This window comes from Athene cunicularia (assembly GCF_003259725.1).
Source record: "Athene cunicularia isolate RWA chromosome 18 unlocalized genomic scaffold, athCun1 chr18_part1, whole genome shotgun sequence".
NCBI lineage: Eukaryota > Metazoa > Chordata > Aves > Strigiformes > Strigidae > Athene > Athene cunicularia.
The window spans coordinates 529239-541941 of NW_020799123.1; the positions used below are offsets into that span (position 1 = coordinate 529239).

The 12703-nt window shown below is 46.6% G+C and overlaps 1 protein-coding gene across 1 annotated transcript in view; it reads right to left on the reverse strand.

Moving 5' to 3' along the window:
- Positions 1-1138: 1138 nt before the first annotated feature.
- The window catches only part of LOC113486761 (myosin heavy chain, skeletal muscle, adult), a 51208-nt gene continuing 39643 nt past the window's right edge, over positions 1139-12703 (reverse strand). The window contains exons 23-38 of the mRNA XM_026860986.1: positions 6799-6944; positions 6621-6711; positions 6144-6533; positions 5866-5992; positions 5578-5696; positions 4993-5189; positions 4418-4601; positions 4167-4332; positions 3891-4015; positions 3427-3735; positions 3122-3325; positions 2726-2851; positions 2461-2631; positions 2270-2374; positions 2031-2126; positions 1139-1434 (exon numbers count right to left, since the gene is read on the reverse strand). Of these exons, the coding sequence (XP_026716787.1) occupies positions 1279-1434; positions 2031-2126; positions 2270-2374; positions 2461-2631; positions 2726-2851; positions 3122-3325; positions 3427-3735; positions 3891-4015; positions 4167-4332; positions 4418-4601; positions 4993-5189; positions 5578-5696; positions 5866-5992; positions 6144-6533; positions 6621-6711; positions 6799-6944 (2712 nt within the window). The 3' untranslated portion in view covers positions 1139-1278. The remainder of the gene's footprint in view (positions 1435-2030; positions 2127-2269; positions 2375-2460; positions 2632-2725; positions 2852-3121; positions 3326-3426; positions 3736-3890; positions 4016-4166; positions 4333-4417; positions 4602-4992; positions 5190-5577; positions 5697-5865; positions 5993-6143; positions 6534-6620; positions 6712-6798; positions 6945-12703) is intronic.

Genomic DNA, 12703 nt, shown 5'->3' on the forward strand with positions numbered 1-12703 from the left:
TCATCCTGATGGTGTCCTCCTTTTCAGTGAGTGTAGCCGTAGTATGGTGTAACCGTAATCATCATTAAGATGTGCAAGCAGGCAGTGATTGACAAGGCAGCTCAACAGCAGAAGACCCGATGTCCTTGTGTTTCCTGCCTTACCCCCAGTCACTGAAGCTCAGTGTTCCCCAGCAGACTTTGTGGGGCAGCTCTTCTCCATACTTGTACCTGTCAGTACTGCCCAGGGAGGTGGTGGATTCCCCATCCCTGGAGGAGTTTAAGAGTTGGATCGACTTAGCGGTGAATGATATACTGTAGTTGGGAACTGTCAGTGCTAGGTTAAAGGTTGGGCTAGATGATCTTCAAGGTCCTTTCCAACCTAGATGATTCTGTGATTCTGTGGTTCAGTTAGCATTCATCTCTCACCCAGAGCTCCTTCAGTCTTTTTGGTTTCTAAGAAAAAACCTCCAAGGTTGTCTGGTCATTCTGAAAATAAGGGAGAAAAGTTACCTCGAAGCACAGAGCTGTTGGTGTTATGAAAATACCAGCTTAGGCAGGCATCTCTGCATATGTTCGTCTTTTAACAAACCATGACACTGCCTGTGTGTCTTTCGCTTGAAAGGCAACAACATAATGCATAGGACTAATACAGCTGAGAGGGCTGAGAGAGCACATGAGAATTCATGGCTGTACATGCCCACTGTGCCTCTGCTCTTCAGATCAGGGTCTGAATGAAGGGAAATGTATTTGCCAATACTCTCCATTCCTTTCCCTCTCACCCCCCATAAAATACTGCCATGATGTGGCCCTGTGAGGTGCCCAGCAGCTCTATGGAATTCTGCAGCCAAGAGGTGTAGGTGAAGGTAATAGGAGACAGATTGTAGAAAGAAAAATTTTATAATTGTGGGGTATCAGTGAAAGACCTAAATGGTTCTGTGTCTGTTGAAAATTGGTCATCTTCTATGTCCCTTCCTCTACCAATGAAAACTACATAATTACCTATACTTTTAACTGATGATGAAATAAAACCATGTGCTACACATCAGCCAGATAATGGACACAAGCTAAGCATTCAGCAGTAGCCAAAGTTTAATGGGATCCCATAGCTAACTAGGCAGACAAAACCACCAAAACATGGGGAACTGTGAAGAAGCCACTCATGATCTGTATGCAGAGGAATCTACAGTCTTTATTCTCTAGACATTGACATGGTTACAAACATTCATTGCAGGAGAAAGCGACGGAGAGGTTCACATTTTGTGCATCCCCCAGGTCACTTCGCTGCCTCATGACATCCTCACTCCTCCTCTTCTATCTTCTTGCCATGAAACTCCCGGCTTTTCACACGGAGCTTGTTGACCTGGGACTCTGCAATGTCAGCCCGCTCCTCGGCTTCCTCCAGCTCGTGCTGGATCTTGCGGAATTTGGAGAGGTTGACATTGGACAGCTCCTCCTGTGCGGGGAGAGGGAGTCGGTGGTGAGGAGCCCAGGGCAGGGGGTTCACTCCTCCTGTGCCTCGGCCTTCCGGGGCTGCGGCTCTTCCCTGGGGGAAGGCACAAACCTCCATCCCCCACCCACCACCGCTTACACGGAAGCCTCACACAGACCTCCTCATCCTCCCTTATTCAGGGCCCCATCGTGACAAGACTCAGCGGTACTGTGTCCTGCCTGAGGAGCAATTATGTCACTTGGATTTGTCATTTCTAGACTTATTCCCCCATTACTGATGCCCAACTATCAGTGTGGCTTAGCAGGTTGAGAAAGACCCTGAAACCCTCTGCTTTTGGTCTGTAGCAGAGATTCAGGAACGTCTCAGTCAGTAGGTGCGACCCCTGGGTTTGTTTAATCTGACTTTCTGTATCAAACAGGCCGCAGAGCTTCCCTCAGTTCATCCCTGAGTGCAGGGTGCCCAGAACTCTGCAAGGCCTCGTGGCGTGGCCAAGACCTGGGAGTTCCTTTCAGGCCCCTTTCCTGGGATTTGTACTCATCTCAACGAGCATGCTGCCCCGCTGGAAGGTGGCTCTTGCCCATTCTTCAACAAATACTTACAGCCTCCTCAGCTTGCCTCTTGTAGGATTTCACCTTCATTTGCAGCTTGTCCACCAGATCCTGAAGCCTAAGAATATTCTTCCGGTCTTCCTCAGACTAGAGTGGTTTGTAAGCAGCAAAGAGAATGAATTATTGGTTCTGCATCATGTGTGGTTAACAGTTCCCCTTGGGGATGGTGTGTGCAAAATTCGACTACTTGTGAGAAAGCTCTGTCAGCCCAAGGAGGCCTCCTGCCTTACCTGGTAGGTCAGCTCCTTCACCCTCCTCTCGTACTTGCGCACGCCCTTCACAGCTTCAGCGCTGCGCTTCTGCTCAGCGTCAACCTCCGCTTCCAGCTCCCTCACCTGCAATGAGAAGCCCGGCTTTGGAGCTTCCGTGCTGCTTATTTGCATGACACGTTCTCTCACGCACAACTCAAAGCCCTACGCACTCTGGCCTCCAGCTTCTGGATTTGCTTCTTGCCTCCCTTCAGTGCCAACTGCTCGGCCTCATCCAGACGGTGCTGCAGGTCCTTCACCGTCTGGTCCAGGTTCTTCTTCATCCTCTCCAGGTGGGCACTGGTGTCCTGCTCCTTCTTCAGCTCTTCGGCCATCATGGCTGCCTGAAGGGAGCAAAGGGTGAAAGCCATTTTGGGGTTGGAGACATTTTGGGGAGAACACGTCCACCATTAGCAGTGAAAGGAGCCCCCAGCTCACATCTGTGATGGCCTTCTTGGCCTTCTCTTCAGCATTGCGGGCTTCCTGGATCGTCTCCTCCATTTCACCCTGAATTTGTACAATGTCTGTTTCCAGCTTCTTCTTGGTGTTGATCAAGCTGGTGTTCTGTGCAAAGGCAAAGACATGGTTTTTTAGAGTTAGAACTAATGCCTCCAATTCAGGAGCTGAAACGGTGAGTATTGTTTATGAAAGACGTTTATGCTGGAGTCTTCTTTAGAGCCACAGCAGAAAACCAGAGAGGGGTGGATGGCTGGACTGGCCATGTTACGGCATGGCTTTTCAGGACTGTATATAGTAGTCACTTACAAGACGTATAGCTGTTGGATTCTGTGATATCCCTGGCTAATGGGACTCATTTCATGCAGAGTGCTTCACCTGGGTATGGAGGAGCTGCACACGTTCAGTGGCATCCAGGAGCTCCTGCTCAGCCACCTTCCTCGAGCGCTCCGTCTGCTCCAGGGCTGCCCGTAGCTCCTCAACTTCAGCCTGCAGCAGGTTTGCTCTGCGCTCCACCATGGCCACCTGCTCCTTCAGGTCCTCCTGTGTCCTGAGAGCATCGTCCAAGTGTATCTGGGTATCCTGTAAAAGAGAAGAAGGAGAAATTATAAGGTGGCACAAAACTCCAGGGTCTTAAAAATGTAAGGTAGACATTCTTCTATACGCATCTTTGCTGAACGGACCTTGAGCACTGCCTGCGTGTTTCTCAGGTTCTTCTGTGCCTCTGCAGCCACGCGGTTGGCATGGCTCAGCTGGATCTCCATTTCATTCAGGTCTCCCTCCATCTTCTTCTTCAGCCGCAGGGCTTCGTTCCTGCTCCTGATCTCAGCATCCAGGGTGCTCTGCATGGACTCCACGATTCTGAGGTGGTTTCTCTTCATCTGGTCAATCTCCTCATCTTTCTCTGCAATCTTCCTGTCAATCTCAGATTTCACCTGATTGAGCTCAAGCTGGAGACGCAGGATCTTGCCCTCTTCATGTTCTAGGGAGGCCTGGACAAGTGAGCAGGAACAGTGACTCAAACTACTGCTTCCTTTCTACATAGTCTCTTACGCAGTACCTCGTGAAATCTGGGCTCGCTTTCCTGCCATGTGTGCAAATAAATACTCCCATACTTTCAGTCTGGACACCATTTCCTAGCATGTACCTCAGCTTCCTCCAGGGAGGCTTGCAGTTCAGATTTCTCCTGCTCAATCTGCTTCTTGATTTTCTCCAGCTCATGAATCGCCTTTCCTCCCTCTGCAATCTGCTCCGTGAGGTCGGAAATCTCCTCTGCAAGGAAGGGTGAAAAGTGGCACGGTCAGGCTCAGAGCTGAAGCGGAAGGGCCCAGCCACACCAAGGTGACAAGTATCTTTGCAGAGCTGCAGGCGGTAGTGGTGGACAGGAGAAAGCCCTGCCAGGAGCAGAGGGCCAGGCACTTACGCTGCAAGTTCTTGTTCTCCCGCTTCAGCGTTTCCAGGTGGTCCAAGGACTCCTCATAGGCATTCTTCATCTTAAAGAGCTCCGTGCTGAGAGAGCGAGACTCCTTCTGGGAGGCTTCCAGCTCAGCCTGCGTTTCCTCATACTTCTGCTTCCATTCTGCCAGGATCTGAGGAGAAACGGGGCGTCAGTACGCAGGTGGCAGTCAGGAGGACATGCTCTGCCCAGGAGCCCCGGGGCTGGAGCCCAAAGACCTTGTCAAAGTTCTTCTGCTTCTTATCCAGAGCTGCGCAGGCAGCATTAGATCTCTCCACGTCGATCATCAGGTCCTCCACTTCATTCTGCAGCCTCTGCTTGGTCTTTTCCAGGGAGGCACATTTGGCATTCACAGCCTCAACGTGTTCCTCTGCATCCTGCAGGCGCTGTGCCAGCTTCTTCCTGGCAGGAGATAAGCAGAGCTCCCGGTTAGAACGTAGAGCAGAGACAATTTTCACAAGAGGGCAGTTGGCCACCTTGGGGGCTTCGAGACTAGTGCTTTTCACAGTGTTCCAAGATTACATGACGCCTAAAGCATCTACCAAGACTTTTCCTAGCACTTACTGATTATTTGTCATGTCTCAGCATTTCTAGCCATAAAGGCTACATTTGTCCTTCTAATCCACACTTTTTCCACAGCAAACTCTTCCTCTCTCTCCCTCTTCTCCCTCTACCACAAGGACACTATATCCCTGCCTTCATCCCACCCCTGTCCTAATGCACTCGAGGAGGCTCCAGTTTCCCTGACAGGCTCAGCCTTCTCCAGCCATTCCACATCCCATGTGCCACGTACTTGGCCTCCTCCAGCTCCTCCGTGCGCTGGATAGCATCCGTCTCGTATTTGGTTCTCCACTGGGCCACCTCGCTGTTGGCCTTGGACAGGGCACGCTGCAGCTCCCCCTTGGCTTCCTGCTCCTCCTCGTATTGTTCCCGCAGCAAGTCACAGTCGTGGCGAGCTGACTGCAAGGCGTGGGCCAGGGCGTTCTTGGCCTGTGGGGACATTGGGATTGGTAACCTGAACACTTGACTTGAGATGTCTCTTGACACTGAAGCTGACAGTGAAATTAGAATGAAACACTAATTAGGCAAATGCAAAGCTGGGAGATAATGAACATCAACTTGTTCAGGAGGATCAGGATGTGTTAGTGACAGGTGCTCTGGGGAAAGTAACCTGCTGTCTCTGTAATATGTGTCTGACTCCTGTCTTAGAGAGTATGGTAGAATCTCTTCAAGCCTTGTGGATGGCTGCCTCCAGCATCAAAATCATTACACTTCCTTTCCTCTCTGGCTAATGACCAGGGGACATGTGCATTACTGGTGTTCCCTCCAGCTCTACATGTGTTTGGGGAAGGAATGTTGCAGTAGAGTCATTCCAGACCTTTATTTCTTCCTCTAAATGTCTCTTGAGTTCCTCAATTTGTTGGGTAAATCCTTGCTTGCCCCTAGACAGCTGAGAAATCAGGGCATCTTTTTCTTCCACCTGGCGTGAATATTCACCTGGGAAGAGCAAAGGGGAAAAAGTAACCTGAATATGAAAAATGTAACAATTTTTGCCTGTAAACACATGCAATCATGAGTAGCCTGTAGAGGTCATATCAGCCGTAACTTTGTACAATGTGTTATCCTCATGGCATGCAGGTCTTCCTCAGGAATGAGGAAATGTCACCTGATTCCGTCTGCAGACGAGCTCTTTGAGTATTGAGGTCATTGATCATGCGCTGATTCTGCTCCTCCTTAGTTTTAATCTCACTCAGCTGGTCTTCCAGAGTGCGGCACATCTTCTCCAGATTTGCCTACAGAGCCAGAACAAGGAAGGAGAGGAAATGAACACGTGGACTCTGCCTTATCCTCACAGCACCGACTTTGTTATGAAAATGTGGCTGGCAGATGTAGCCTATGTGCCATAGTTTGGCCCCGTGGGCATGCTCCACTGCAATCCCGTACCTTGGCTTTGGAGACAGACTCCATGTTACTGGCCAAGTCGTCAATCTCCATCTTCAGCTCACTCTTCTCCTTCTCCAGCTTCTGCTTCACGCGTTGCAGGTTGTCGATCTGCTCCCCAAGCTCAGCTGTGCTGTCCGCGTGCTTCTTCCGCAGGGCGGCAGCCGTGGCTTCGTGCTGCAGCGTGGCCTCTTCGAGGTCACGGCGCATCTTCTGAAATTCTGCCTCACGCTTCTTGTTCATCTCGATCTGAGCTGCTGTAGCCCCTCCTGCTTCTTCCAGGCGCTCGCTGATCTCCTCTAGCTCCCGCGAGAGGTCAGCCCGATGCTTCTCTGCTTTTGCCCGAGAGGTTCGCTCTGCCTCAATTTCCTCCTCCAGTTCCTCGATCCGAGCCTGGGGAACATTAGGGACCCTTCACACCCATGCCCTCCTCCTTCCTGACCCCAGACTGGTGAGAGGGGGCAAGGGACAGAGGCTTGCCTGCAGCTCCTTGATCTTCTTCTGTAATTGCATGCCCAGGGCTTGCTCATCCTCGATTTTGCTCTGGATCTGGCTGATTTCAAAGTCTTTCCTGTGGGCAAAGCAAACCGTGTCAGAGCTCAAAGAGAAAAGACAAGTGCACCAGCCCAGCACTCAGGTGCCCCACAGCCACACTTACTTCTTCAGTTTCTCATCCAGCTGCTGCTTATCATTTTCCAAGTCCATTATGGTGTCATGGGCCAGCTTCAGGTCTCCTTCGAGTTTCCTCTTGGCTCTCTCAAGGTCCATGCGCAGCTTCTTCTCTTGCTCCAAGGACCCTTCCAGCTAAAACAAACAAGACCGTCATTGCTCCACCAGTCAGGTTTAACTCTATTACCTGTCCTGTTTTTGCTGTACCCCTCTGTGCTTACGTCATCCACTTGCTGCTCCAGCTTGGTCTTAGCTTTGGTCAGCGTATTGACTTTGTCCTCTTCTACCTGCAGGTCATCCAGTGTCTGCTGATGGGCCTCTTGGAGGGCTTTCTTCTCTTTTGTCAGCTTGGCAATGGTCTCGTCCAGGGCTGCCATCTCCTCTGTCAGGTTTTTCACCTGGTATTTGTAAGGAAGTGCCAAAAGACTGTGTAGAAGACTTGACTGTTAGTGCAGTGACCTTTTCACTTTGCAGTGTTTAGCCAGGAGCTTTTTTTTTTACCTAGGATGCCTAGCTGCCCTGCAGTGATGCTCCTGGCATGTTCCAAACCTAGCTTTGTTCTGAGGATACCAGGCTGATGTGAGAGGCATCTGCCCCTTCCCCCTTATTGTGACTGTCTGTGCGTGTACCTTGTTTTCAGTGGCATGCTTTTCCTTTTCCACTTTGGCCAATGTTAACTCAAGGTCATCAATATCTTTCTTCAGCTCTGAGCATTCATCCTCCAGTTTCCTCTTCTTGGCTGTCAGCTCGGCATTAATTTCCTCCTCGTCCTCAGCCCTTTCAGTCACCTCCTTTATTTTGGCTTCCAGCTGGATTTTGGTTTTGATGAGCTGGTCACATCTTTCCTCAGCATCAGCCAAGCTATCTGCTTCCTGGTGGGGAGACACAGATTTTTATGGGTTGCAAGGTTTTGAAGTTTCTCTGCTCTGTCTTTTGTATCAGAGTAGTCACGTGTTAAAATGGAGGCTGAAACAGGCCCTCCACTCCAGCAACAGGAAGGTCTTGCCCAGTGGCTACTGGGAAACCCTGTCCCCTGGAATCAGCTTTGACTCTAAATTCATTTTGTCTCTTCAAAATGCCTCGTAGGGAGGGTAATTGACAGAAATAGTGTTCAATATCTTTTTCTTTTTAATTGACTCATCACAAACGTTAGAATATTTGCAGAGTAAAGGCTTTGTGAAAATCATTTACTGGAGAAAGTGGTGTTTTGTCTGGTGTGAAGAAACTGCCTTCTCCTGATTGAGCTTGAATGGGAAGTATCCATGTTTTGGAAAGTAATCAGTGCCTTCAAGTGTAGCTCTAAGTAGGCAAAGTGGGTCCTTCTCAGGTTTGCCTTTACTCTGATAGACAGATACTCTGCTTTGAAAGTTGAGTAGCTGGAGATACTTCCCTTCCAGTTCAGAGCTCTGCTGTGCATTACATGTTGGCGAGTGCTACATGGCTCTTCTCCCAGACAGCAGGAATGCCAGGTGTCACGTGGGGCTGCATGAGACACATCATGCCCCTGCCTATACCTGTTTTCTCAAAGCTAGTGTGTCTCAGGGTGTGTGATTTAGATTGTTTTCTGATGAACATTAGTCAGCTCAGCAAGTCTCTGCTTAGGGTAAGAAGCATTCTGGCTGCATATTGTTCTTTTCCCAGGAACAAATGAACGGTGATTACTCACAGCCTGCACTTGGAGCTGCAGGTCATTCTTCTCCTGCAGCAGGGCCACCATTTTCTCCTCCAGCTCCTTCCTCTTTGCCTCAGACTTTGCAAGCTCTTCCTTGGTTTTCTCAAACTCCTGTTTCATGTTGGCCATCTCCTTCTCAGATTCAGCACTCTTCAGCAAGGGCTTGATCTTGAAGAACAGCTTCATCCAGGGCCAATGCTTGACGTTCATGAATGCACGGACATTGTACTGGATACAGAAGATTGAGTCCCTGAAATAAAATCCACGTGGTTATTGCATACATTGGGTTGGTTGGATTTAGACTCAATTTGCTGGGACCCGTGAGAATGTGATACGAGGGTGAGAAACGTCTACCTCCTCTCCACCATTCTCTGATACTCCACTCTCATCAGGAAGCCTCTGCACCTGGCTTGTGTCATGGTCATAATCTCTGTTAGTTTCTCATCTCTCATCTCCTCCAGCAGGCCTATCAGCCCAGCCTTGAAGAACACCTTTAGAAAGGGAACATTAGAGCACATCAGTCTCAGCTGGTGCATAGCTACCTGAGAGTCACACAGTGTTTGAATGCAGGACTCATTTCTACCTTGGTGTGGCCAAATCTGTACTGGGTGTGATCCACATCAATGGACCCAAGAAGCTTCTCTGAAGCCTTCTTGCTATCCATGAACTGTCCTTCTGGAATTGCACTTGCATTTAGCACCCTGTATCTGTAGGAGAGTGCAGAACATGAAGGTATCTACACCGATAACACCACTACTGCGACCAAACCCCACAGCCTTCTCAGCAACCTCTGGTTGTCTGACCAAGTAATATCATGTAGTAGAGACAGTCTATTCTTTCAAGAATCTTTCAAGTGAAGATGTCATACTGTTAACTCAGAGTCCAAGGCAATCCTGATCATCAGCCATGTCATATCATCGTGAACTGTCAGTGAACTATTTTTAGATTACTGTTCAGTTCCTTGTTAAAATATTTGTGTTAGTATACTCAGTCTCTTCTCAGCAAGATCTCTCAGTGGGTCATTTTCAGCAACAGCTGACTACATCGCTGATAGGGACAGACCTCTCTGAAGGCAGCACACATACGTTTTTAGGACACTGAGTGTAAATATGTGTTGTTGTTCTAATGTAAAATGGATGTGTGAAAGAAACTTTTATGCTACCTCATTTTTTTCCGAAGTAGTCTATGGTAATGTGATTAGATTACAGGGTGTATACACTGAACTCTGTAGTATAACAAATATGATACTTAAGTAATTTAGGACATAGAAGGTGTGGAACAGGAAAAGAATGGGCACAAAGCTGGAGCACTCTTACCTCTGTTTGAAATCAGCATACAGGACTCTGCTGGGGAATCCTTTCCTGCAAATTCTGATCCCTTCCAGCACACCGTTGCACCGCAGCTGATGCAGCACCAGCTCATGCTCCACGGCACCTAACAAACACCACCGTTAGGGACTGCCCCATTGTTTGACACTCTGGAGAAGAGCTTCTTAGCTTGAGTTTTTATCCTATTGGCTCCCCTTACCAGGTGTTTTTGTTTCATTTGGGATGATGCATCGTACAAAATGGGGGTGAGTGCTGCGTAGATTGGTCATCAGCTTGTTTAAATTCTCCTGTGAGATGACATGCCAAAGTTTAGCTCAACAAATAAAGACCTACATCTCTGAAGATACATGTATTTCATCCATGGGAAAAAAGTAATAATTTGTCAGGTTTTAACTAGATTGCAAATTTCCCATATAAATGTACAAATGTTTATGCCTTCATCTTTCACTGTTAAACCTATTAAAAGGAAATATATTTTGGTTACTGTGTAATCAAAATGGAATATAACTCATTTGATATGAGATTCATTGCTTTGATAGTTATGAATAATTCCCTGTGCTTGCCCTCCTGAATCAATACTGTGATTGGGCTTTTATATGTGATAATCTTAAAGGCAGTCTCTCTGTTTTTCAGAACAGTTTTATTACTTCTGTATTTTGCATGGTAGCAATATCAAAATTATTCACAAGTCCAAAATCTCCCTTTGGTAAAATATTTTGAACTCTGTGCCATACCTGAAAGAAATTTACCAATTCCAATGTCGTATTTAGCTTAAAAAAGAGAGGTGTATGAAAAAAATTTCTGAATGACAACACCCTCAAACATTTGAAATAGTTTTCATTTTGATATATAAATGCGACAATATCATTTCATGTTGAACAGGGAAGAAACTAGTATATCATTTAGGAAAGAAAATTTACCTATAGTAAATAATGTTCTTCATCCTCTTGCTACAGGACTTCATTAGTTAGAACATCACTTTTCAATTTTTAAACTCTTTTTCTTCAAGTAAAAGGACACAAAGTGAGCAAACAGGTACATACCCGGAAAAGAGCTGAGACAGTCTGGAAAGAAGAACCCTTCTTCTTGCCACCCTTTTTGCCACCACCACCCTCTGCAAAAGGAAGAAGGGGAAAATAATATTAAAATACTGATGTTGAACACTGAACAATTTTTTTATATTGTTTCCTGTTTGATTTCCTGTCAACATTGTCCCTCATTAAAAACACAGTTTCCACAGAGCTGACCTGCATCTGCTCCACCATAGTTGGCAAAGAGTAAGGCCAATGTCTTCACCGATGATTTCTGGTACAACCCAATGACAGTTTCATTCAGGGGGTCCTTGTTCTTCTCAAGCCAGCCAGTGATGTTGTAGTCCACTGTGCCAGCATAGTGCACCAGGGAGAAGTGGGCCTCAGTCTTCCCTTTGGCAGGCTTGGGCTTCTGGAAGTTGCTGGACTTGCCCAGATGTTGGTCGTAGAGCTTGTTCTTGAAAGAGGTGTCAGTTGCCTTGGGGAACATGCACTCCTCTTCCAGGATGGAGAAGATGCCCATGGGCTAGAAGACATTATAACAGACAAGAAGCATAAACAGATTCTTTGGTTGGAAAGAAGCTAATGTTAGGACAAAATGCTGTGAAACAAATCAGAGGGTAAGGTTAACTGTGTTCTTTTCTGGAGAATATGCCACAGAAAGTTAACTGAGGTTCATAATTTTTCATCCTTGGTGTTTCACCTTTACTTATGGAACTACTTTAACTAATGCTTAGGAATTACAGAAGTGCAGAGCACTTTAGTGCATGAAATTTATCATATTCATCCAGACAAAAAAAAAATTCTTTTTGTGTCCCTCAATAACTAGAGAATTCCAACATCATGCACCTCAACAGGAAGGATACCTTCTCAATGAGCTCAATGCAGGCAGCCAGGTCCATCCCAAAGTCAATGAACTCCCATTCAATTCCCTCCTTCTTGTACTCCTCCTGCTCCAGCACGAACATGTGGTGGTTGAAGAACTGTTGCAGTTTCTCATTGGTGAAGTTGATGCACAGCTGCTCAAAGCTGTTGAACTACCAAATGTAAAAAAAAAGATTCAATGTTTTCAAGGTTCGGTCTTCACCACCACGCTTTTCCCTGTCTTATTCTGATCTTTTATGTATCAGGCCCCTTCCCTACCTTTTCTTCCAGAAATCCTTCAGTGGGACTGTACTTACATTCTGAAGAGAGGAAAGACCTCTAAGTCATTGTAATACAGAGATTTTTCGTTTGCTTGTTATCATTCCATATAATATGGGTGTTTTGGAATCTCTGAATTCTAAAGCAAATTTAGTAAATAACTACAGCACACTAGACTCTGCCTCTCCCAACACCCCGATCATGAAAATTGCCATAATTTGCTACTCAAATATTTTTCTGTTCTTAAGAGAGTGGTTCTAGATATTTCTATGCACTGGTATGGAAACTTTTGTGGTTCTTTCACCAACAGTATGAACATTTTCTAATGTCTTTCAATAATTCCCACCAAGAGCATGATTATTTCTAATATCTATGCATATTTTCTACACCTTTGGCCCAGATGCTTTGTCACAGATTTCTTCCTTTTTTCTTTTGTTTTAAGTAAGCTAATATTTTTGCACACTGTGGTATTAGTCTCTTTCTTGTTGAGATCTAACTATGGAAAAGGTCAGTTTCTTTAATTGTGAGATCTCTTGACAATTGTATTTTTTATAAAAAATCTGATTCTTCATGAAAGAAGTCTTAGAATTTTCTTAATATCCATTGTTCCTTCCATGAAGCTGTTGTGAAATCCCTGTTCCTTACATCAAAGATCTCAAAACCAGCAATGTCCAGGACACCAATGAAGTACTGTCTGGGTTGTTTGGTATCCAGCTGCTG